Here is a 25,014-nt window from a genome sequence, read left to right as displayed (position 1 = left end):
GGGCGGGTGTGCGGTGCGCGGAGGCTTAACGCGGTGCCCGTCTGTGTCTCTCCCCGCGGCAGGGGGCTGCGCGCTGCGCGCGCGGAGCCAGCCGTCGCTGGAGCGGTGCGCGGCGCTGCTGGGGCTGGACGAGGAGGACCTGCGCGGCAGCCTGACCAGCCGCGTCATGCTCACCACGGCAGGGGGCGCCAAAGGAACGGTCATCAAGTGAGTGCCGCGCGCTACCTCAGGCCGGGGGGCGGCCGCCGTGCCTGGGGGGGGGGACGACACACACGGACACGACACGCACACGCGCGTTGCCGCTGACACCCACTGCCCCCGGTGTGTTCGCGGTGAGTGCGGGAGGGGGTTGGCAGCCGCCGAGCCCGGCCCGGCCCCGCCGTCTGAGGTAACCCCTGTCCCCGACCCCCGCCCAGGCCCTTCGGGATCTGCCGCCTCACGCTGGCTCTGCCCGTTTTCTTACCCACGGGGGAAAACGGCCTTAAACTCCCTCTTGACCCTTTGCAAGTGTGAGTTGCAGCCAGCGTTAAGTGCAGCTATTTAAAATGCTGCCTTAGGGCAGCAGTCATGGGAGCACCGCGCAGCCCCCATGATAAGAAAGATGCATCCAAGTATCTTCCAAAACACTTAGGCACAGTATCAACATTCCTCAATAGAGTAATCTGTTAAATCTATTAGAATATCTAATTTTCTGCGTAGGTTATGGATTTAACAGGCTGACTGCTATACATTCTCTTTCCACACAGTGTACTCGCTGACATGTGAGAGGTTTTATAAAATGTGATAGTGATTTATTCAAAGCTATTCTTTTCCTGAAAAAAAAAAAGGGCCATTTTACTCAGACATTGTACAACTGCCTATCTTCCAAATAAAGATTTAAAAAACTCCAATGACCTAACAAGAATGAAACAAGCAAGCCTGAGCATCTAAAAACGTGCATTTGGATCAAATGCTTTAAAGAAAAAAAAAAAATCCAAAACCCAAAGCCCTGTTAAAAATTTGTCATCTCAAAATTAACACTTGCGTGACAGAAAAGCACGGCACGTTTCTGTTTTGAAGGGACTAACAAGGTAAGCCTGCTAGTCTTCTGTGCTCTCAGTGACTACGCTGCGTGGCCAAAGGAAGTACAGCAGTCAGGCTATATCAGTTAAATCCATAACCTACACATATATCCTACATATATATCAGTTAAATCCATAACCTACACAGAAAATTAGAGATGCTAAGAGATTTAACAGCTACACTGTATGGAAGAATGTTAATACTGTGCCGAAGTAATTCGGAAGATGCCGGGATGCATTTTTCTTGTCACGGGGGGGCTGCGCGGTGCTCCCACGCCTCTTTTTTTTTCATTAGCATAGATTTTAACAAAAAGCTGTGATCAAGGTAACTTCCTAGGCACAGAAGTATCATAGTGATTTCTTTCTGTACACACACAGAGAAGGAATAATTGCCAAGAACATGTTTAAACATGGTAGTGATGATAACATTTCAGTGCTCTGGAAGTTATGACTCTTGTGAAAATGAGTTTTATGAAAATGATTTCACTATAGCTGCCTTTTGTTTACGAAAACCCTGTGGCTTCCACCACAAATTTTCTCTTGTTGAGATTGATCCTTCTAGCACACGAGTTGTCAGGGATGCTAGCAAAGCTGTGTGCAACTGAGTGTGTTTTAACATTTGGTTTCTGGAGTTAGAGAAAACATTGCATCAAAAAACTGAACTTGGGCTAAACAGTTTTGAGCACATTAAAAGTAATTTTCAATGTTTAGCTGAATGCATCAATCTTTTAATTAGGAAACTAATTAACATTCACTTATTGGAAGAATGCACAGGTACTTCTTACTGACTTATGGAAACAATCAGATTGTTTTAGTGAATCAGAAATACAACTTTATGCATATTACACCAGAAGTTTAATATATGAAAGCCATAATTAATTATCTGTATTAATGTGGTTTATCTGAGTTCCTTGTGTACTTCATGTCTTTTGAAATTTATTACTGTTATTTATATTTATGTCTTTTAGCATGAAGTATTTGTTAACATTTCATAAACTTGTGGAATGAAACAAAGTAACAGCTGATTGATTTAACCTTGGTATGTCACTGTGGCCAGTAAAGGTGGCAGGTGTTAGTTAAAGCATGCTTAGGTTATGTCAGACTTACGAGGTGAAAAGTTGATCTTTGAGCACTTGAGAGCATTGGCTTTTTTAGTCCTTGAGGGATGTAATAGATTTAAGTAATGAAGGTTTCCACTGGTCAAGAGCTCATTCTGTGCAAGAAAAGTAATCTTCAGCTCTACCTAATTCTAACCAGTAATGATAAATTAAAAGAGAACGGCCGAGGTGGAAATCTGTTCAATACTGTTCGGTATTCCCACTTCCTGATCTTCAGGGTGAACCTGATCTTCCTGGACAAAATTTGAGCATACTAAACCATCAGTGACAACCTGTGCTGTTTGAACATCACGTTTTTTTAGGGGAACACAGAAGCTCTTCTGAATTAATTCATATTCTTAACTCATATTCAGGAGTCTTAAGTTTAGCATGGGTATGGACTCTTGTCCCAGTAATACATTATTACCGAATAGCTGATCTTTGAGGGATATTTCTAGATAGAGCAAACAAGTAGGCATCTTGGTGGTCTGCTTATTTCTGTACTTTGAAAGAAGGGATGTTCAAGAGTTAGAACTTCATAGTGACTACCAGGGAAAAAGTTATAATGCAGTGACAAATGGTAAGTAATGATTGGGGAGGGGTTGTTCTGTCTTCAGTTAAAAGCTCAAGATCTAGATCTCTTCACAATATTTTCAATAGTACATTTCTGGAAAGTGGTTATAAATTCTTCCTCCCCTCCAGAGTTCTTAGAAATTGAGGATTCTTAGTCACTCTCATCTTGCTGCCTTATCAGCTGATATGGAAAGTGAAAAATAATTTTTCTCTTTATAACAATCTTTACATATAACAAGACATGAGTCTTGCAGGACAAAGGGCCTCCAGTGGCCAATATTTTCCAAGTTTTACTATTTGCTCTCTTCCAGACTATGTCTAAATTGACAGCAAGACTTTGATACTTTCATCCAGGAGAACCTTTATCAGTATTACAGATAACATTAGAGTAGAAATTTATATATTATACAATACAGATGGTACTCATATCGCATGGTGGTATGAGAATTGCAGGTTTTTGAAAGTTAGTAACATTTTTGACTTAATTCAGCTTGTGATCCACTACAACTGCTGATCTTTCTCTCTTGACTCACTGCTTACCTGGTTATTCTCCATCTTGCCTGTGAATTTTTGAATTCTCACTAAGTATATCATCAGAGACTTCCCTTTACCGAAATCTGTCTTGTGGCTTTTTAGATCGTATCTTCAATTTGTGAAAATAGTTTTGTATGCTGATCTTGTTACCAAGATTTTCTGCTTTCTTAGTTCAGTGTTATCAGATTGTTTTTTGAAAAAGCTCTTAGTTTCCTCATTCCTATTTAGTGAAAGTGTTAATTAGAAGCAGAAGGGGTTTGAATCAATGGCATCCATGTCAGGTTCAGGTGGCATCCCACTGGAAAATGCTCTTAGTGAACTATTGATTCTGCCTCTGAGAACAGCTTAGTTTTGGCTGTTGTACACATAACATATAGATAAAGCGTGTCTGTATAGTTTCCTTTTGAGAATGTTTGGTGAGACATATCAAGCACTAAAGCAAAGGTGCATCAAAATATACTGCTTCCCTTTCATCACATCTCGAGTGACCCTGCCAAGGAAGGTTTCTTAAGAACAAATACAATTTTTGTTACAGCTTCAAATTCACTTTGGATTAAGACTGTAAAGGTTTTCTGTTCAGCATATTTATCCTGATAAGCCCAGGGCGTTGTTTCAAAAGTCTGCAAACACAAGGAGCTATGTTTTTGTGCCAGCGGATCTTATTTTTTCCCCAGTGTTTTATTTTGTGGATGGCAAAAATGAATTTAGAGGACTCCTTTCACCATCTCAAAGGATTAATGCATTAAGCCTCTTTTGTTAGCCTTTTCTAAACTTGTGCAGCTAAAAGCAAACATAGGCTAATAAATACACTAATATCTTCTGGTGCGGCTTACTGCATGTACAAGGAAAGTGGACTGGACTGTTTTAGGTGTTTATTAAATAGCCAGCAGGTTTTTCTATGGTAGCATAGTTTAGAAACTATTTGATTGCTATCAATATTAGAGTTTTGACAAGTACATTGTTTTATTTTGTTCCAGCAACCCAAAGAGCTACTCATTTCTCTCTCTATTTCTTAGGGACCTTTTGTGTGCGAGTAGATCATGTGAGTCCTAATAGGTCACAGTGAATAAATAGCTCAGCTGAAATCACTGTGCTCAGAGTATAACAAAGGCTTTGTTCTGCTGGGCACAATGGAGCCAACAAGGAACAGTAGGAGGGTGATGCTAAATGCTATCTCTGAATTTTATTAAATACTAATGTGCAGTGGACTGCCAGGGAGACTTGACAGCTGCACTACGTTTATCTGTCCTTTTTAGTCTCCCCAAAATAGCATAATGGTCACCTTGTCGGCTGATGTTTTTGCCATCCATGTAAAGTGTGTTTACATGGAGTTAGCATTCAAAATCCAGTACTGTAGATGCACTGCAAATGCATTGCACTACTCTATTACTCAGTTTCTCCCTTTTCAAGAAGACTTTCAAAGAGGACTCCATCATCACAAAGTAAATTATTTTACAGTGTGAAAAATTTAACTTAATTGTTCCAGCTCATCCAGCTTCTTTCAGAGTGTGTTTTTTACCAAAATGCATTTTTTTGGGTGGTAGTACCGAAGCCTCTGTTGGAAAAACATTGTGGTTTTTTTAAAAAAAATATTTTTCTACAGGTTTTGGAATTCCAGCTTTTCTCAAATTACAGATGTGCTGCTTATATTCTTTACTTTTCACTAGGTAGGGTGAAGCAGTAACTGTGTTGGATGAGAGTAGCTGCTGGGTATTGCTTCACCTGCTCTCTCCCCCTTAATTGTTGTCAACTATGGGCAAACTATATATATTTTAATTGCAGTTTATTTGTTTTGGAAAATGTTTGGGGACTGCTTGGAATTGTCCACAGGATAAACAGCCCATAGGAGTGCTTTCCTCTAGACCTCAGAGTCTGAGGATCACTGGAAACCTTGCTGAAGAAATTAGCGTGAAGACCAAGCAAGGTTTTTTGTTGCAGCCTTACCAAATAGCTTAGAAATTGGAAAAGTTTCTTCCCTGTTCCTTACAGGTAGCTGAAATATATCTTCTCCTGTTCAGACAAGAAACAGGAGGAGGAAAGAGATTCCTTTGTCAGTGTGCAAACCAGAGGAAAGGAGGAGCTGAGGGAAAGCAAATTAATGAGAAAGAAGTTACTCATTCTGAATGTCAGTTCTGTGATAGGGCTCTTCTGTATCTCTACTGTCTTAGTGCAATTTCAGCATTATTTTGTGGTTCTGTATTTTCAGCTGTGGAAAATGCATTGCAGGGTTATATTTTCTTTCCATGGGTTTCTGTTGCATACTGTGAAATTTAAAATAGCTTAGAAATTGGAATTTCTCTGGAAATAGTCTCTGGAATTCTACTTAATAATGGTAGGATTTGTTATTTTTGAAGAACAGGGCCATTTTAATAAATACATGCTCTAGAAGTATGGCTTTTTGCCATGTTGTTTAAAAAATAAATTGAAAACATAAATGATTTTAGTGTATTGTATTATGTAATAGGCCTGCAGCTGACATGTGGGAATTAGTATTCTGATCTCTTAAACGTATCAGAATGGAATGTAAAGGTACCTTCCTTCTATTTATAAGAGAAGATTTCTGTCAGTACTCGTTACCTTAAGATAAGTCAGGAGATACTTAGTGGAAGACAAGATTGTGTGTTAAAGCTAATTACTCTCTAAGGTAATGTAGCTGCAGGTGTCCTTAGTGAACGGAATCTCTGGTTCCCTGACTTACCAGTCACAGTAGAAAGTGATCTCCTTGAGTCTCACGTTTCTGCATCAGAAGTACCATCCTTGAAAAAATACAGAAATAATAAATTTGAGTTAGTGTAGTGCTTGTGAATCCTGGGAAGTGAAGGAAATGATGCAGTATGGGTAAGCTGTGTAGCATTAAGTTTTCCTTTTCTGACCTGTCAGTTTTTTGTACTCCCGTGTACAGGAAACTACGTGGAGGGGGCGACAGGGCAGTTCTGCAGTAGTGACATCTTGAACCTTGTACTTAGGGCTTACTTAAACAGTTCAGATAAGAGGTATTTTTTAAATGTTGGTTTGCTGGGTATTGAAGAAGTTCCATAACTGGTTATCCACCACCTTAGCTGGACAGTCAATCCTTTGATTATTACTAGGTGTTATTGTAGCTCTGGTGGTCCCAGGATATGAGAGGCAAGGTATATGGAGAGAAGTAATACAGGGTGTTATAAGGGGAGAAGTGGTTTGTTTTATTAAGCCAGCTGATTGAGATATTTAGAAAAAACATAAGAGCTTTTGGCACACAGCCATCATCCTGTATTCTTCATGACAAAGAGGATTGGTGTGATAAAAATCTTGACATTGTTTCTTCCTGTTCCTCCCTGCAAATTTTATCAGTTTGGTTAGCAAAGGCTCTCTCCCTAAAAATCTCTTTCTTTGATTTACTTTAAGATTGGATATATCTGTATGTCAGAATACAGTGTTGTGCAAAGCCTTTGTGTACCCATAGTTGATCTAAATTGTAGGCCGTCTTTCCGTGTATGAAATTTTGATACTATCTGGTCAAGGGGCTATCAGTATTTCAATTGAATTTTTTTCCCTTTGTATTTACTTTTTTATTGACAAGTGAAAATCCTTTGGAGAGTTTTTATCTTTGACAGTCTGATTCTGTTCTGGTCTGATTCTGTTCAGATTAGTGGGGTTTTGCTTTTGAATTCTTTGGAAGTGATTAGGATCTAAGCTTAATTTGCAATCATACCAAAAAGCTGAAAGTTCATTTTTACTGCTACTTTCACATTGTTTCTTAAACACTTCCTTAAGGCTTTGTCCTTGTATGAATTGTCTTATTCTGGAGACTTCCACAGGTGCTTCCTCAGCTGTGTACAGTGTAACTGTTTTTTAGTTTTGCTACTCTTACCCGCTAATCTGAAACCTATTAAAAAAAAAAAAGGTATCGTAGAATGTATTTATCCAGGAAACGTGGTGGTTGAAGGTGCTTTGAAATATGTGCATTCTAAGCATGTTACTTTCATACTGACTTTAAGAAATAGCTAGACATGTGTTATTGTATGTATAGCTAAATATGTAGTTATACTTGCCTGATACTCCACAGTTTTGTCATGCATTTCATAGGCTTTGAAGTTGTGACTTGGGGGGGATGTTTGTCATTGGTGTGGGTTTTTTGTCTTTTTTTTTTTAAACTGCTAAACTGGGGTATAAGCTTGTAATAAATCAATTCTAATCTCTTCAAAGGCCCCTTCTTACAGGGTTTAAAAAGAATCCTTATTTTGGGATTGCAACTAACTTTCTCCATGAACTCCCTTATCTATTTTTTTTAAATTTTTTTTACTGATTAACGTGCAGCCTTGTAATTGTAGTTACAGTCGTTATGAAAGCATAAGGACAAAGATGACACAACTAAACTGAACTATGAGTTTTATTGTAATTTGGCAGCTCATAAATAAGTAGTTAAATTTTTTTTGTAGGTGGGAATGTATATATTTTAAATATCTTTCTCTGCCAATTATCAATATAGTTTCTAATTATCTAAAAAAACATGTATGAAAACATCTACATCCCACTTCTACTGAGGATAGTGAAACATTATTCTTTCTTTTTACATGTAGGATAGTTAGTCTGACTTGGCAAGATTGTTTCCTACCTGGGCCTAGAGCTCAGGTTTTTTTGTCCTCATTTACAATAATTGGAAAGGCTCTTTTTAAGTTTAGGATCTAATCTCAGTATTTCAGAGCAAGGAATTCTGAAAAATAATATCCGTATTTTGTTTTTTAGGGTACCTTTGAAAGTGGAACAAGCAAACAATGCTCGTGATGCCTTGGCTAAAACAGTGTATAGTCATCTGTTTGACCATGTAGTGAACAGGGTAAACCAGTGTTTCCCATTTGAGACTTCTTCTTTTTTCATTGGTGTTCTAGATATTGCTGGTTTTGGTAAGTATACTTCAAAAAATAATTAATTTTCTGGTTGTCTGTTGCTGTCACCAAAGATTCAGTGATAAATTCTGTAATGAAGTGTGGGAGGGTTTTCTTTTTGTTGGTGGTGGCTGGAGTGGATTACGAGGGTTTAAGAAGATATCAAGAGAGCAGATAAAGCCTTGTTTTCCTGAGATACAAGAATGTAGAGGTCTAGAGCTTCTCCTGATGACCTAGTAACACTAACAAGCCTTAGTGTGAAACTAGGCATCTTTGGAATGGTTTCAGATTCCTGCAATGTCTCCACAGACACAGATTTTGAAGAACTAAAAATTTGGAATGGAATCTTACTGTGTCCACCCAGTAAAACTAGGAAAGATATTGCATGTGCCTGCTGTTTTCCCATTCAGTCCTGAGAGCATCACTGCATACTGATAGACAGCCAAATGAAGTGTCTGAATTAAGATACTGTTTCCTAGAGGATGGATAGTTCTGTTAAGAGTTGGACTTCAGGCTCCTGGTTGCTCCCTGGAAGTCATGGGTGTTGATGATTCCTGTTTGACTCACTGAGGTTCAGAATAGGGCATGTTTTCTGGTGTGCTCTAGCCCTGCTAAGGTGGTCTGAGAACAGTAAAAAAGGAAACCTTTGGTTTTCAGGTCTCTAGAGCTATGATGTCCTGTGCCAGCCTGTTGTGACATGATTGCGTGAGAATGTATTGGTACAGTTTCACTGTATGGTAGCATCTTGCTTTGGTTTGCTGCCAGATATAATTGTCTGTTATTTGTCTTAGAAATATGATCTACCGCAGTGTTTTTGTACCTGTCTTATGTGCAACTTGAAAAATTTTAAGAGCTTTTATTTTACTGAAAGAAGCAGATATGGATCTGAACACATCTTTAAATATTAGCACTGTGAAGCTTTTTCTTTCTTCTGTGATTCTGTGATATTTTCTTACTATGTAATATAAATTCTTGGAGCACTGGTTTTTCATAGAAGTTTAACTTCTGTTTTTCAGAATACTTTGAACACAACAGTTTTGAACAATTCTGTATTAATTACTGTAATGAAAAACTGCAGCAGTTTTTTAATGAAAGGATTCTGAAAGAGGTATGTTATATTTAAAGTTATATTTGAGGATTCATTTTTTTAGTAAAGAGATACTTAAGCACTGCTTTCCATAATATTGCACATTATGCTTAGTTTAAAAAAAAGTGAGTTGACAAATTGTTTTCCTACTGTGTGATATCTGGTTGTGCTATAAAAGAATATGGCTTTTTGAAAACCAACAATCTTTTTTCTTCTTCTTTTTCACCATTCATTAAAATGAGGCATCCAGATACTGAACACTATCTCATACCTAATGGGCATATCTAATTGCATGGGCCTATCATTAAGGAGGTGAAGTTGGAATATATTAAGCTGTGGAAGGAAATTCTGAAATACATGTTGATTCATGCTGTGTTTAAAAATGTCTTCATGTTTATTTAAAAAACTGGTTTTGGTGGGTAAAAAAAATAATACGGTGAGTGGTGGTTTCTCTTTTCAATTATTGTTGGTTTTTTTTGTTTTTTTTTTTTTTTTTAAAAGGAGCAAGAACTTTACCAAAAAGAAGGCCTGGGGGTTAATGAAGTGCGTTATGTAGATAATCAGGACTGTATAGGTATGTACTTCTTGAAATGGCAAGCCATTCGTTAGTGTCATGGAGAAAAAAAGCTTCAAGCAGAAGAGGCAAAATCCACATAGCCCTAGTAATTTTATGTTTTTAACAACTGTTGCAACCTTGTGAATTCTTCCAGCTTTGTATAACATTCCGGTTCTGGTTGGTAATAGAGCCATGTTGTCCTGTAGTGTGTAATAACTACAACTGGGACTTGGAAAAGAAATTTTTGCTAGGAAACTAATTCAAACACCTAAATAGGGTAAATAAAGCGAAGAAGGGTGTGAGGGTGTCTGGAGAAAAATATTCCATGAATTAAAAAAAAAAAAAAATCCCATCCCATTCTCCCCACCTTTTTTGAGCCAATGAGCAAATAAACAAAATGAACTATAGGCAACAGGCTGTAAATGTTACTGCTGCTTTTAGGCTTCCACAGACTGATACACCAGAGGCTTTAATGAACTAAAGTTCATCTTGCTTTAGCACTTACAGTAATTTGCTTATGGCAACTAGTCAGTCCTGGTTGAGCAGAGGATTCAGAGTGACAGAATTCAACATATGTTGTAATATGTTTGGTTCTTCTGAGTTTCTGTAGCTCTGCTGAAGAGGTTTTCACTTTGTCAGATAGGACTGTACAGTCACTAACTCTGATTTAACTAAAGACAACTCCTGTCAAGCAAACCTCTTAGTCCTCTTGTGAAAAAGCAACAGGAAGGTATTTGGAGGAGGGAACAAAAGCATAGCAACAGGAAATAGGTGACATTTTTAATAATGTGTTTAGTAATGTGTATATGAGCCTGAGCCTGTTCCCAGTTGTTATAGTTTAGAGACTGTCATGTTTCTTTAAAAAGGGTCGCTTCCTCCCCGATGCATGTGTTTTTTGAAACATATCTCAGGATCAAACGGGATTCCCTGGTGCCTATTGGAAGAAAAGGTCTCTCTCTGACTTAGTGAGAAAATGGGTCAGGCTGTGGAGACTGTTGCCAAGTTGTTGCCTTTTCCTCCCATAGAAAAGGTTTGGGCAGCTTACCTAAGAATACAAGTAGCAATCCCTCAGTCATGACCCCTTTTCCTATTTCAACCAACATATTACACCCCACCACAGATTTGACACGTTTCTTCATTCTTAGATAAGTTAATAAAAATTATAGCTTAGTTAAGCCATGGCATGTATGCCTATTTTCTGTTCTTGCATAGTCAGGATAAAGGATTTTCTACTGCCTTTTGAAGTGGGTGAGAAAAATAATGTTAGTTTCTGTCAAAATACCATTTTATTTAAGGTGCTAGACTAGGCCAGTGACTGCAGTGAACATGTAGAAATATTAACTGTCACAAAAGAGAGGGCTATTATGTTGACATGGATGATTTTTTAACACTATGGAAGAAACTTAGAGACAGTCATTAGTATGTTAGAATGTTTTGATGGAATGGTAGTCATCTCTGTAGCTGAATTAGCGTATTCAGAATTTATAAGCATAAATTCTTTAGATTGGGGTTGTCTTTGTGCTTTGTATATAGCCTCATACTGTTTACAATCTGTTGTAAGAGTTCACAGGCATTGCTGCAGTACAAGCATTAGTAATTTCTTCCTTTCCACAGAAAAAAAGTACGTAGTAAAAATTTCTCTTAGAAGAACAGTTTTGTAGATAATACAAGAAAGTTTTAAAAGCTGCAAAATTCTTGTGTCTAATAGTTTCAAGAGGATGAATTTCTGTGTTAGCTTTCAAAGGCTTTTGTGTATGTGAGAGGGCAAGGCAATACGCTTGTAAAAAGTTGTGGCACCACTGCTGTATGCTCAAGTCTGATCTGCCTTCTTAAAACAATTTCATTTTTCTTCCTGGATCCTGTTGTGAATGGACATATGTACCTTTGCATGCTTTTAGTTTTGACATGTGGTGAAACATGGATGAAAAGCTTTAACCCCCTCCCCCCCAACAATATAAGCAATTATCCCATAGAGACTTTTGGTTGTACCACAGAAACATTTAGGCACCTTTTGGGAATTAGATGACTAAATTCAACTTGAGGCCCAGAGTAAAAATCAAACAGTTCATGCCTGATCTTTTTTCCCCTCATGTTCTTTGTGTTAGAGTTAGAATTTGGTATGTGTAGGATAGCAATTAAATCAACAATTCAGATAAGCAGAGTTAATTTGCAATTTTTTGCATTTTGTTTTAACAGCTTTGCCCAGATACTGTTATTCAGAATCAGATCAGTAGCATTTTAAACTTGTAACGTTCAGCTCTGATATAAGGTTATATATTAAATTTTTGTAAACTTATTTTTTTCTATTAATAGATTTGATTGAAGCAAAGTTAATAGGTGTACTGGATATTTTGGATGAAGAAAATCGTCTTCCCCAACCAAGTGACCAGCATTTTACTTCAGTTGTGCACCAAAAACACAAGGACCATTTCAGACTCTCTGTAGGTTTATTTTTGCTGTCTTGTTTTAATAAAACAGTTCTTGGAACAGTTGATAGAAACACTTCAATTTAATGAAAACCTTTCCTAAGAAATCTCATACCACACCAGTCTGCACAATCCATATTCTTTTGTTAAGGACAAGTTTGGTTATTGGGTTTTTTGAAAAGTTCACTGGAGGCTTAAGTCTTCTAGCAGTTCTAATATCCTGCTGAAACTAAAGCCATATTCTTCACTTACATTTGAAGTTTGTTACCATGTAATGCATGAAAAGGAAATAAAAACACATATTAATTTAGATTATTTAGTATCAGATGAAATATTTTGTTGTTCCTTTGAAAAATTACTTGCTTTGGAGAATATCTGACTCACATGGAGTGTCTGGATAGTACTTCAGAGATGAAAATAGGGAACACACAAGGAAAACCTTTATATTGTTGTTAATTCTTTCACATACAACACCCTGTGGAAGATTAATGTAAATTATTACAATTTATGTACGTGACTTCTGTTGAAATGCAAAAAAAAACAAACCAAAAACCCAAAAAGCCAACCAAAAAAGTTAGATCCCTGATGAAAGAATGCAAACAAAGGGAGCCAAATAAAATTGTCATCCATCTAAGTTTCCACTTAATCTTGCTTCACTGGATTGCTGTGCAAGGAAACATTTTTTTGGTACGTGTACGATCAACTAGGTAGTTGCCTTTTAAAATATAGCATCTAAAAACATATTTTAAGCTTCTATTTAATCCTATTCATATGACAAGGCTATTAATCAGCTGTGCAGTGAATGGTATAGCAATCGTTGATTAAAGGCAAAAAGAAAATCAACTAGCTCGTGTTAGCACTCCTCGTGACTTTTATTTTGAATATGAAGTGTCTAGGGGCGTGAATAAGAATAAAAATAGATTTTTGGAATATCTTGGTTGTAAAGGGAATGGCAGCGGTCATCACAATTGTACTGCAGGAAATGTTATTTTTAACACTTCGTGCTTCTGGCAGAATCGTGGTGATGTTTTAAGAATAAACTTTTCCTTGCTCTCCAGTGTAATTCTTTGTAATTCAACTTTTTAATTCCAGATTCCTAGAAAGTCTAAATTGGCTGTCCACAGAAATATCAGAGATGATGAAGGCTTTATTATCCGACATTTTGCAGGAGCAGTATGCTATGAGACGGTAATTTTACTTATGCAAAACTATTTTTTTTTTTACACTTTGCGTTTTACGTCTTTCATAGGTTAAATAACAAAACTTCCTTTCATCAGAACAGAAATTCAAAAGCTGATATTTCATAGCTTTGAAACTAATATTGTGCGTATATCACAGTAGAGTAGTGTAAGAGTTTGTTATAAATCTATAGGTAACAGTGTCAATATTAATTATATTGATTCATGATGTACTGCAAATCTTACATCAAGAGACATTTGCATCTTGGGGAGAGGAGTATAATATGTGATATATAAGTATTGTTAGAATTAAGAGTAACTTTTTGGAAGCGTTCTTATCGTTGTATGCAGTCACTGTTCTGTTATATTAAAAAGCACGTTTTATACTTTGTTTTCCATTTCTACTAGCAGTAGAATCATTCATGTAAGAATATGAAATACCTGAATATTTACCCCACATATTCTTGCTGGGTTTTGAATTAAGTATATAGCGTTGTTTTTTTTAAATTTCTTTAAGACTTAAATACCTAGCGCAGTGAAACAAATGTGCTGCTGTTTCTTTGGATTTTCTTTTCAGATGCAATTCGTGGAAAAAAACAATGATGCTTTGCACATGTCCCTTGAATCTCTTATATGTGAATCCAAGGACAAGTTTGTTCGACAGCTGTTTGAATCTAACACTAACAACAACAAGGACCCCAAACAAAAAGCTGGGAAACTTAGTTTCATCAGTGTGGGAAACAAATTCAAGGTAACATAATACAGCAAAGAATCTTATCTTCTTGTAAGATATGCCACTTTTAAGTTACCTGAAATAAGTAGAACCTAAGGTTGGGAGAAGTAGTGGTAACTTGAGATTCATACAAAGACTATTTTGTTAAATAGACCTTTTTTCTATTGAATTATAAGAAACCAGTATATTCAAGCTATGTGCTATGTGTTTCTGTCAAAAAGATGTTTCATAATAGTCCTCACACAGTTTATACAGTAATTTTTAAGTTAGAATTTTGCAAAGCCACATGGAAGTCTTTATTCAAAAGGTTTAAAATCTTGAGATCTAAATTTGGACTCTGGGGACTTTAAGGGGTTCTAAAGGTGACAAAAGGTGTTCTTCTATCCTGTCTTAATTGTGCATTCTACACGATGTCTCAATTGGCTACAATTTGCCGTTCTCAAAATTCAATACCTAACCTAACCACTGTTTTTCCTCTTCTAAAATATTGTCATGGCTTTCACAGAAAGATGTTCATTGTGGTGAATGTTTCCTTTCTCAATACCTGAATCTGATGCTTCTCCTCATTTTCTCCTTTCTTCTGCTTGTTGTAAAGCTGACCTTCAAACCCTGTCTTCTCCAAATGTTTTCTGCATCCTTTTCTCATTCAGCAGTTTTATTTTAGCTGGTCTATTCCAGCGCAGGATGGCTAGAAAGAGAACTATAGGGGAATTAAGAGATGAAAAGCAGGCACAACCCTGGGCTGCAGGTAAATTTTTCAAACTCATGGATTTACTGTTGGTAGAGCTGCTGCAATTTCAGCAAGAGCTCTTCTCAAGACAACTGGGCCAGATCCAATGAAGGATTTGTATGCCTTCAAGTCAAGTGCCACAACGTTTTTGGTGTGCTCCTTTACCTACCTTACCTAGGGCACCTAAAACCCCACATCACGTTCCTAGCTAGACTCCTTATGCAGTCCCTGGGGAAAGCAGGTATCTTAGACAACCCAAAAACCTTCTTGTAGAGTGGGGCACTGCCAATAGCAGAGGAGCGTTTCTGCATTTCTGCTCCATGTCAAGGCTAAGTGCTGAATTGGGACTGCAAGATAAATTTCTTCTTGCATAATTGTGTCTTGTGGTTAGTATTTAGAACTGTTCTCTAAAAATGAAGAAGAGGATGGATATGGTAGCAGCACTTGCTTTATGTATAGCAACAGTATTATGCTTCGGGTCTATACTGTATTCAGTGTTTTAAGTCTACGATATTTCCTGTAGCACCCAGTTATTGGTCAGGTTGACATAGGGGTTTCTCCTTATACCCTTCTGGAGATAGGTTGTTATGTAGCCAACAATTAAATTTTGATGAGGCCGGGAAGAGTAGGAGACAGAGCCTGACTTGTGAGGTAGTGGCTTTGGTATTGTACTGGGATTTGGGTAGCCTGCTTTCTTGAGTTTTGCTCTGACGATTATTTCCTCCTCCTCCTCCTTATTTATATAGGGTTGTAGAATTAAACTGTGCAATTGGTTTAATATAAAATACATGATCAGAAGCAGACTGAAAAATGGAATTACATACAGATAAGCCATCTCCTAAGCAAGCCCTGCAACCATGAGTTTGTTGTAGGTGAAGCTAGGATCCATTGTTTTTTTTTTTTTATAACTGCATTTTCAAAATAAAACCAACTGTGGGGTCTTTGAGATATTTTACATTTCCATCTGAGTTCTGAATTCCTCTTGGATTTAGCACCCCACATCCAATAGATGTGGACATTGTCCACGGAAGGCTGAAGTAAAAAGGGTGGCATTTTTTAAGTTAAGCAGCAATTGAGTAGGGAACTTTTTGGGTTGCTGTTTGGACTTCGGTGTTCATCTCTGCACCTAGAACATGACTAAAGTCCTCTTTGGATCTGGCCCATCAATCTAATTCTTTCGATGTTTTCAAGTTTCATGGCATTTTGAATGTATGTGTTACTTCCAGTAATTCATTTAGTGTTACCTTCCCAGACACAACATGTGCTGCTGATGAACACTAATAGCCTTGAAAATTTCACTTCAGTTGACATCAAAATCAGTTCTATTATCTTAGTAGAAATTTCATCTCTCTAAGAATAAGAATTCTTAGTGTATCAGTATGTAAGTCTGTCTCAAATTCTTCTAATTACATCAATTATTAGATGATGTTGTGGGGACTTCTCTGTATGAAATCCTTCACACATCCCTTCCTTATAAGTAATTAAAATTAATTCACATAAACTAGTTGAGGAAATAATGATTAATTAGTTCATCAGATCTATTCAGGAATCTTTGGGATAATTTTACCTTAATACGGTAATGATGGATTAAATTGTCATAATTCAAAGAGCAGTAGTTTTAGCAATGTTTTATTCATATGATCGTTTCATTAGTGAAATTTACCTGAGAATGGCTCTGGCTTATTTCTTGTCAAATCACAGAGCATAAGGAAGGGGTATTTTTCCTTTAACCGAAACGTGTTTTGTTGATGGAAATTAGGCTGTCTCCTCCAAAATTAAGCATTTCTAATTTAAGAAAGCATAGAGATTGTATTCAAGTAGATATAGAGAGTGTGTGTAAGTGAGAACTGAGCAGGAGGTTATTAGTGTTTGTCATGCCTCTTGTGACACTCCTTTCTTTCTTTCTAATGGTATGCATGGTAAGTTAAAAAAACTGAAACCAATTTTGTCCACTGGAAGAATGACTGGCAGCTAGGTGATGCATATTGCCCATACAAATTCGGTTTGGTGGATTCAAGGTTAAAATAAAAAGAAAGATCTGGTTAAAAAAAATAGTCAAAAGTCAGATCGTTTCAATTTTGGTTCAAGTACAGAAAATGAAGAGTATGTTAGGACATACAGAATTTTGTCTTACTTCAGTCTGTGTACTTAATGCTTACTAGTAAATGCTTACTAGTGAACTAGAAAGGCTGTCACAGTAGTAATATATGTGGTAAAACAGACACATCTGTAAAGTTTGTTTCCCTGATGTGGTTCTGGATTATTTTAAGTCCCTACCAATTACATTCAGTAGCAACTGTAACTCATTTTCCCTGACAGCCTTAAGTCTCTGGTGATCTTATATACTTGCCCCCAAATAATCATAGAACTGTGATCTTTTCTCATCAGAGTATGTTTAAATCCAGCCTCAGTAAATGTGATTTTAAAATTATAGTCTGTCATCAACAGAGAATTAAAAAATTGCAAGTTTGGAATTAGAAATAGATTATGCAAGTTCATTGACCAAAATGTTGACTTAGCTTAAAAAAAAAAAAAAAACAAACAAGAAAACCCTGAGCATATGTGTTTTCTGTGTTAACTATTTAACATACAAATATATATTTGTTATAGATTAAATTTGGGCTTTCAGAGATTTTCAGTGTAATTTTTTAAAATTATTGCTGATCAGTCTCATTTTCTTTATAATTCTATTGCATAGCCATTACTTCCTTTATTTTCCAAAATGGGCTTGCACTTTTTTTCGATAACTATATTGTGGTAAGTAACTAGTCCATTCAGTATTGTTGCACAGTTAAACTCAAGCAGTTTCCTCAGGACCATTCATGCACACTTGCATGATTTGTCTGTTAAAACTTGTGAATGTTTGATTTATCAATTTTGTTTGATGTACTAACAATGAACATGCATGCAGTAATGCTGTACCACTATTCTGTGTGTATATTTCTGTAGTTGTCATGGTAAGACCCTTGAAATATCTGTTTTCTTTTACAGACTCAGTTAAATTTGCTTCTGGAGAAGCTTCACAGTACTGTAAGTATATGTACAGACGCAGGTTCATAATTTTCTGACATAAGTCGTAATTGATTATCTTAACAATATGTCTTACAATAAAAGCGATAAATAATTGCGTTAATTATATGGCACTTTTGAAACATCTTGCTATGCAGGTGATGATTATTGAGTTACTTTAAAAAAAAAAACCACTACCTTTAAAAAAAAAAGTTCTAGAATTAAAATTACACATTTTGAGTAAACAATATGAAATCTGTCTGGGCTGTAGTCTCCTTTTTTGTCACTCTTACTTCCCTCCATTCACTGGTTATCATTGATGACTAATTTGCAAAAGATTTAGAGATTTATTTAGAAGTAAGGCAGGTAATTTCATTTTAATTTCTGTTTTATGATGGTCATAAAATGATGTTTAATGATGGTCAAAGAACCTGATTTCCCCAATGGGTATTTTTGTAATTTAGCTGATGTAATTTGACAGTTTGTGGAACTCTCCATGTAGTTGAACATACACCCTTTTTTTTTTTTTTTTTTTTTTAGAACTGGTATTTGTAGGAACACATTCTTGTTTCTCTTGAACACATGGTCTAGGTCTAACCAATTCTAGATATGAGGTTATGCTCTGTCAAGAAAAAGGGGTGAAAAACTGAAAAACATGAGAAACAAATAGGACAGGTGCTGCAGTGTAGCCGACATTAAGATTTTACTGTACTCATGAGGCTGGTCTGAAAGAAAGATGATCTTTCACACAGAACACTCTGGAACTGAGACTTAGTCCAGGGAAAAAGTATGCGGCCAGACTTGCTGTGCTCTGAGTTTATCTAACCCATGACTGAGGATGTAGTGTTAACGTAGAGCTCCCTTGGCAGTTGCTCTCTCACTCTCAGCTGAGAGATGGAAAAAGAGAAAAAACACTGCAAACCAGGAGTAATATTATGTTTTCTCAGTCCCAATTTTGTTTTAGTATATAAGGTGGGTTATCGTTAGCAGACGCCTGTTATGAGAAAGTCTGAATAATATGATGGTGTTTTGCAAAAATGTCATTCTTAATGAATGTGAAGTGATCAGAGAAAGCAGCGGTCAAAATTGTAGAGATAGCACACGTGGTGATGAGAGGAGCAGAGACGGCCAACACGGGGGAAGGCAGAGTTAAGCCATGAGCCAGAAGAAACTGTAAAAGGTAAAAGTTAGAAGAAAGGAAAGTCAAGTTCATCTGGCATGATTCCAACGTCAGGAGGCTGTTAGAATGTTCACAGATGGGAACTCTGGAGGACTGAGGCATTTAGGTGATGTGACTGTAGATGATAATGAGAATAGTAAAATCTAGACTGCTAAATCGTAATTATTTTGTACTAACATTAAGAAGAACAGTTGGGTGAAAACCCAGAAGTTGAGGATCCAATTAATAGCTTGAGCATTGAGATCAGTTACATCAAGGCTAAGGCTAGAGTGCAAACTTGATATATGAGAGAAAAAGAACGTCAGCATTTCTTTTTTAGAATACTATTATTTTGTATCTTTTTTTTTTTTTCAGCCATAATTCTTAAATAACTAACTATTATTTCAGGAGGTTTAAAAACATGTAGATTCTGCTAACTTCTTGTTTCGGTAACAGGGGTCTAGCTTTATTCGCTGTATCAAACCTAATTTGAAGATGACAAATCACCAGTTTGAAGGAGGACAGATCCTCTCTCAGCTTCAGTGTTCAGGTAATGCATGCCTCTGATATTTTTCCCTCTGTTTATTATTTTGGGCATTATAGATTGACCTAAGTTTGAAATATGTGAGATGGAAGCAATATTTCCTTGCTTGAACTGTTGCTTTCTAGAAGGTAGCTTATTTTATCTTGTGAGCAGTTATTTAGATTCTTAGTAACTTAACTCTCATTTTAGTCGATAGAACCCTAGAAATAATTCATCTGAACAGCCATAAGGTCTCCTCTTTGCAAGAAGAGTTGATGTCATTTCTGTTGACTGTTTTTCCATTGATTATAATGAGAGTTCAGACACCAGCTGCATATGTCAGAAGCCACGTAGCCATTTATTGGTACATAAATTTGGATTTCCTGATCTGGAGCTGAATGCCATCTGTCTGTTTTGCCCACAGTGTTAATAGGGCTGCAGATCAGTCCAGAACAGTAGAATTCCTTTAAATTACTGTGGCAGTTGAAGTGCTCAACACTCCTGTATGCATTTAGAGGCAGTCAGTATTAGCTGAGATATCTAATAATTGGAACACACTTGTGTTTTTTGATTTTATATGTACTATTGGTAGAGTTGAATTGTCTTGATTTACTTTTTCAAAATTTCTTTATACCATTGTTAGTTTGATTTGGAGCTGAACTTCCGACAAGGACACTTCAGCGTAGTTTTTCTGGTTGCTTTATATACGACAGGTTGGATTGCTGCATTTTCATTCTTCTTTCCAATTTTACAGCTTTATTTTAAAGAAAGACTATTAGCGTTTTACTTATGCCTCACTGAACAGTGAAAGGAAGCACGTGCTTGGGAATTAGGGTGCTAGTATTGTCATTCTTCACAGGGTGTTTGTTCATCAAAGTACTGCAGTATTTATTTTTTCCCCTTACTATGCTTTCAGTAGCTTGTGCTTAATTTTTTCTCTATTTGTAGTAAAGATACTTCGAGGTTCTGCATCTGATACTTTGACAAGTCCACATGTTTAATATGTCATGTTATCCTCACAAAAGCTTAACAACTTTTCAGCAATTAGAATTTCCATTAACATCATTAGCAGTAGGTCTCTTCAGATTAAGTGCATTTGGAATGTTAGAGAGGAAAAAAATAACAAATTAACATCCCCCCCAACAACAGCAATGCTTTACAGTAGTCTTACGAGCTCACTTTTCTTTATGTGCTTACTTTAGCAACAGTAAATTAAGCTTAATCTAGTAAAACAAAGTTATAATATGTAAAGTTAAAAAAACAAGATGTAATGCTATAAAATCTTCTTTGAAAAAGAAAGAGTTAGTGTAAACAAATCAAATTTCCATTGAAGGGAAATATGTGAAAGATTAAGTTTAAAGACAGGAACCACAAGTGAAGGGCTAACGTAAAATCTTAGGTGCAAAATCTGTTGATAGGGTTAAGTAAAGCAGTGGGCAAAAACGGGCATGGCCTGTGCTGCTTGACCCTTTTATTGACTTTGTGTCTGTGCTTTACTGATGTCCTTGGAGCTAAAATGTAGTAACAGTATTCGGGACATTAAAATTACAGTTTAGCAGCTTATACCTATTACTGCAAGTACGCTAAATGTTGTAGCACTGTGTGTGTATTGGACGCTGCATCTGTACTACATATTGCAAATATCATGATGAAAATAAAAGCCTCGCTGGGCATTGTATAGTTTTTTGGTTATTTTTCTTTAAAAATGAAAATGTCAAGTCTGATAAAAAGAAAAAAAAATATTTAGAAGAAATATTAGAAAAAAATCCTCAGCATGATTGGATGTTACTTACCTCTCAAATAAGGAGAAAATTGTATGTACTCTTTTCATCTGTTCAATATTAACTTTTTGTGAATGCTTACATAATCAAGAAATAGTAGAGGCTGGATCAAGTCCCAGCTGAACTTTGTGGTTTAGTGTGAGCAATGCCTTTGAGGCTTATGTCATAAACTACTGGTTATCACAAAAATCACTGCTTCCTTTTCATTTTACTGATAATACCTTTTGTGCATGTCTTTCGATGAATCTAGGAATGGTGTCTGTTCTGGATTTGATGCAAGGTGGTTTCCCTTCACGAGCTTCATTTCATGAACTCTATAATATGTACAAGAAATACTTGCCCGACAAATTGGCTCGTCTGGATCCTAGGCTTTTTTGCAAGGTAAGAAAGAAATTAATTCTTCTTCATCCAGGACACAAAACATATTGTGGGTAGGGGTTTTTGTGGGTTTTTTAACTTTTTTTTTTTTTTTTTTTTGAAGGAGGCAGAATATAATCCTAATTGTTTTCTGTGTTTCAGGCACTATTTAAAGCCTTGGGACTGAATGAAAATGATTACAAATTTGGGTTAACCAAGGTGTTTTTTAGACCCGGCAAGGTAGTGTTTCTCTTGGAGTTCATGAATGTGAATCTTAGAATAATTTGGGTTGGAAGGGAGCTTTAGTGGCATTGCTCAACACATTGCTAAAAGTGCAGCCAACTTAAATAAAATTGCCTAGGGTTTTTTGTAAATACTGTTCATTTTCTATAGGAAAAAAACCCAGACCAACCTGATATAATTGGTTTCACGGTTGCTAATACTGCTGTATTCCTAATGCAATGTTTTTATTCCTAGACATTCTACCAGTCACTTAAGATTTTTCTTGACTAATAAAAAGAACAATTCAGAGCAAAGGAAAAATATTTTCTAGTAAAATCTATTTATAACTGAAATATCTTTCTGCGATTCTGAGCATTGGCGTTGCTATGCAGAGAAAGGGGGTCAAGTTAGGGAGCTGTTGTGACTAGAAAGGAAAATTTTTGTAGTCCCAGATGAATGTCCTTGCTGTCATAATTACCGAAAAGTAGAAGTGCAGGATTTTCAGAAAAGGTTACCTTTAGTTGGACTCTTATACAAAGGTTAAAAAAGGACAGAGTAAGCGTACACAAACAATTACTGCTTAAAAATTTTGGCAATAAATATATTTAGTGATTAATAAGTGCTTGGATTATTCAAAATGACAAGTGTTGCACATCAATTAAACAAAAAAAAAAAGCCCAGAAAACAAACAAAACTCCCCAGTAGTCATTTCTGTTATCATTAAAGAATAAAGCGATGCCAGACATACTTGCTCATTTGAATTAATTGAAAGCTGATACAATGACATACAGTTTATGTTAAAAATATTTTACCTTTATAACTCAACATGCATTTAAATAATAATGTCTAACATTTTCTGTTCTCCTGATTTGTAAAACTTTTTTTATTTATCTCTTTAGTTTGCAGAGTTTGATCAGATAATGAAGTCTGATCCGGATCACTTAGCAGAGCTAGTTAAACGAGTGAATCGCTGGCTTATCTGCAGTCGTTGGAAAAAAGTGCAATGGTGTTCGCTCTCAGTGATTAAATGTATGTATTTTCTGTTTTCTTAAATTAAAATGTTTGTTAAAAATATAGAAAAGCAATTATCATTATCCTGCAATGTGACTAAGGCCATGAATAGCAGATGGTTACATACTAAAGTTTGAGTAATTGCTTTCAAGGTTGGTGAGATTTTTTTTTTTTATATACTTTATGTTAGGTACCTCTAGGGGGTCTTCGAGCAGAGGCTTTTAAAAATGGAACATACAGCCCACCACCAATCTCCCGTATCCAGTCTGCTTGGGTGCTTACTGAAGCCTGGGTAGACCCTTGCACAGAAATAACTATCTATCACAGATCTTGCAGGGTTCTAGACTTCTACAGGGTTCTAGACTTGCAGGCTTCTACATCAGCAGGAAAGAACAGTAGTTCAACTCTCAGCTGACAACACGGAGTCATTTAGTTCTGGGAAATGTCTGCCCAGAGGTTGTCATCTCTAGACAGAAACTGCGTGTTTGGAAGCACTGATGTGAATTATGGGGCCAACATCTCCACTCCAGGATTTACTGCTGATCGGCAGTAAATGCCTATCACTATTAAAACGCAGTTTGAAAGTCCTTGGCCTGCCCAGTTTACTGGGCAGAGTAGGAATTGAGGCAGTGTGGAATAGAGATAGGTGCTTGTTGGGTGTTCCAGTAAAGACATCCGTGAGATGGGAAAAGGTCTGATGCAGGATGTCAGGGATCTATAATAAGACAGAGGGTAGAACGTATACATTAAGATGGGGTAGAAACGTATGAAGGCCTCATGCCTTATGGCTGTGAATTTGGGCCAGCACAGTTGTGACATTGGCATCTGTCACTGATTGGATAGTATTTGTTGCTGTTTATACTGAGGCAAATAGAATTTGTGAATTCTTGTCACATAGTATTCAGACATCAGAAATTGTAATGCAGAAAGCATGTTTTTGACCTAGAAATTTATGTTGGTTAGTGTATCTTTTCAGAAAGGTAGGACAGAAAGTCTGTCACTGTGTCCAAAAAAAAGGAACCCAGGGAAATAATATGCTGGTTTGGTGTGTCTTACTTTTTTGTGTGTCTTATGGGAAACTGGAACCTAATTTTATCCCCAGAATAAAGCTGAAATAGATACATGGAAAGTAGAGTTCATCTTTGTGATCACCTAAGTCTAGTAGACTTTGAGCTGAGCATTTCCTTCTTGCTAGGTCCGGTGCCTTTTCACTGAGGTTACAGATGTCTCTGAATCTGGAGGCTGGAGTGCATGTGTGTGAGTGTGCACATGCTTAATTTTTCCTGTTTGTTTTGTGAGGGAGCCTCTATGCCTCGCTCAGGACTGTGAATTCTGTTGCCTGCTGTGTATTAAGTGTTGTGGTTCCGATACAGACCTAGCCCTCAAGCACATGCAGTCTACGTACAGTTTTGAGCCATCAAGTGTGTGAGTAATAAAGGAGATGTGTTAAATTGTATAAACCATTGAGACTCAGTATCTTCTGTATGTTTACAGTGAAAAATAAGATAAAATATCGAGCCAGTGCCTGCATTAAAATACAAAAGACTATTCGTATGTGGCTTTGCAAGAGAAAGCACAAACCACGGTAAGAGGATATTCCTTACTTGAAGAAAATGGATTTTTAATAATATTTTCTTGTGAATGTAAAGAAGAGACTTACTATGTTTAATTAAATATATCTGAAGTCATAGGATGACGCTAAGTATGACTGAAAGAGATTTTGAGAGATGCTGTGTTCCTCCTCTCTTTCCCAAGGATGAATAGACTAAATCTGAACCCTTCCTAAGAGATGTTTGTTTAGCTCTTTGTTCATAAAATCCTTCAGTGTTAGCCTAGTTATTAAAATCCTTAGTTAAGACTCTCTAAATGAAATTTAAGCTCATTAATTTTTGTCCTTTACCCTTTCACACCTTCCTTTATAGGCCTTCTTTCTTTTTTATCTTAAAAATAATTGTGTGTTCTGTCTGTCTTGTCTTCTCTTGAAATTAATAATTCCATTAGTTTTAATCTGACCACATGCAATACTGATGGAAGAAACCTTTCACTTATTAAGCTCTGCTGACACCTTTTTGTTCTTTGATAGAGAACTGACTCTGTTCTTTAATAATGGTG

The 25,014-nt window shown here is 36.6% G+C and overlaps 1 protein-coding gene across 6 annotated transcripts in view; it reads left to right on the top strand.

Annotated features, from left to right (window-relative positions):
* The window catches only part of MYO6 (myosin VI), a 117,262-nt gene that overhangs the window by 67,699 nt on the left and 24,549 nt on the right, over positions 1-25,014 (top strand). For 5 of the 6 annotated variants that reach the window (XM_074581342.1, XM_074581341.1, XM_074581340.1 and 2 more), the window contains 13 exons: positions 63-207; positions 7,991-8,148; positions 9,147-9,238; positions 9,719-9,791; positions 12,087-12,214; positions 13,292-13,387; positions 13,955-14,128; positions 17,832-17,870; positions 19,465-19,558; positions 21,563-21,693; positions 21,832-21,909; positions 22,791-22,920; positions 24,397-24,487. In XM_074581342.1, the coding sequence (XP_074437443.1) occupies positions 63-207; positions 7,991-8,148; positions 9,147-9,238; positions 9,719-9,791; positions 12,087-12,214; positions 13,292-13,387; positions 13,955-14,128; positions 17,832-17,870; positions 19,465-19,558; positions 21,563-21,693; positions 21,832-21,909; positions 22,791-22,920; positions 24,397-24,487 (1,429 nt within the window). Of the gene's footprint in view, positions 1-62; positions 208-7,990; positions 8,149-9,146; positions 9,239-9,718; positions 9,792-12,086; positions 12,215-13,291; positions 13,388-13,954; positions 14,129-14,705; positions 14,859-17,831; positions 17,871-19,464; positions 19,559-21,562; positions 21,694-21,831; positions 21,910-22,790; positions 22,921-24,396; positions 24,488-25,014 lie in introns of those variants that run through there. The other variant, XR_012586322.1, reaches the window with a different exon arrangement.

Source organism: Larus michahellis, chromosome 3, assembly GCF_964199755.1.
Source record: "Larus michahellis chromosome 3, bLarMic1.1, whole genome shotgun sequence".
NCBI lineage: Eukaryota > Metazoa > Chordata > Aves > Charadriiformes > Laridae > Larus > Larus michahellis.
Note: the sequence above shows the minus strand (reverse complement) of the source record. Positions and strands in the feature narration are given on the sequence as shown.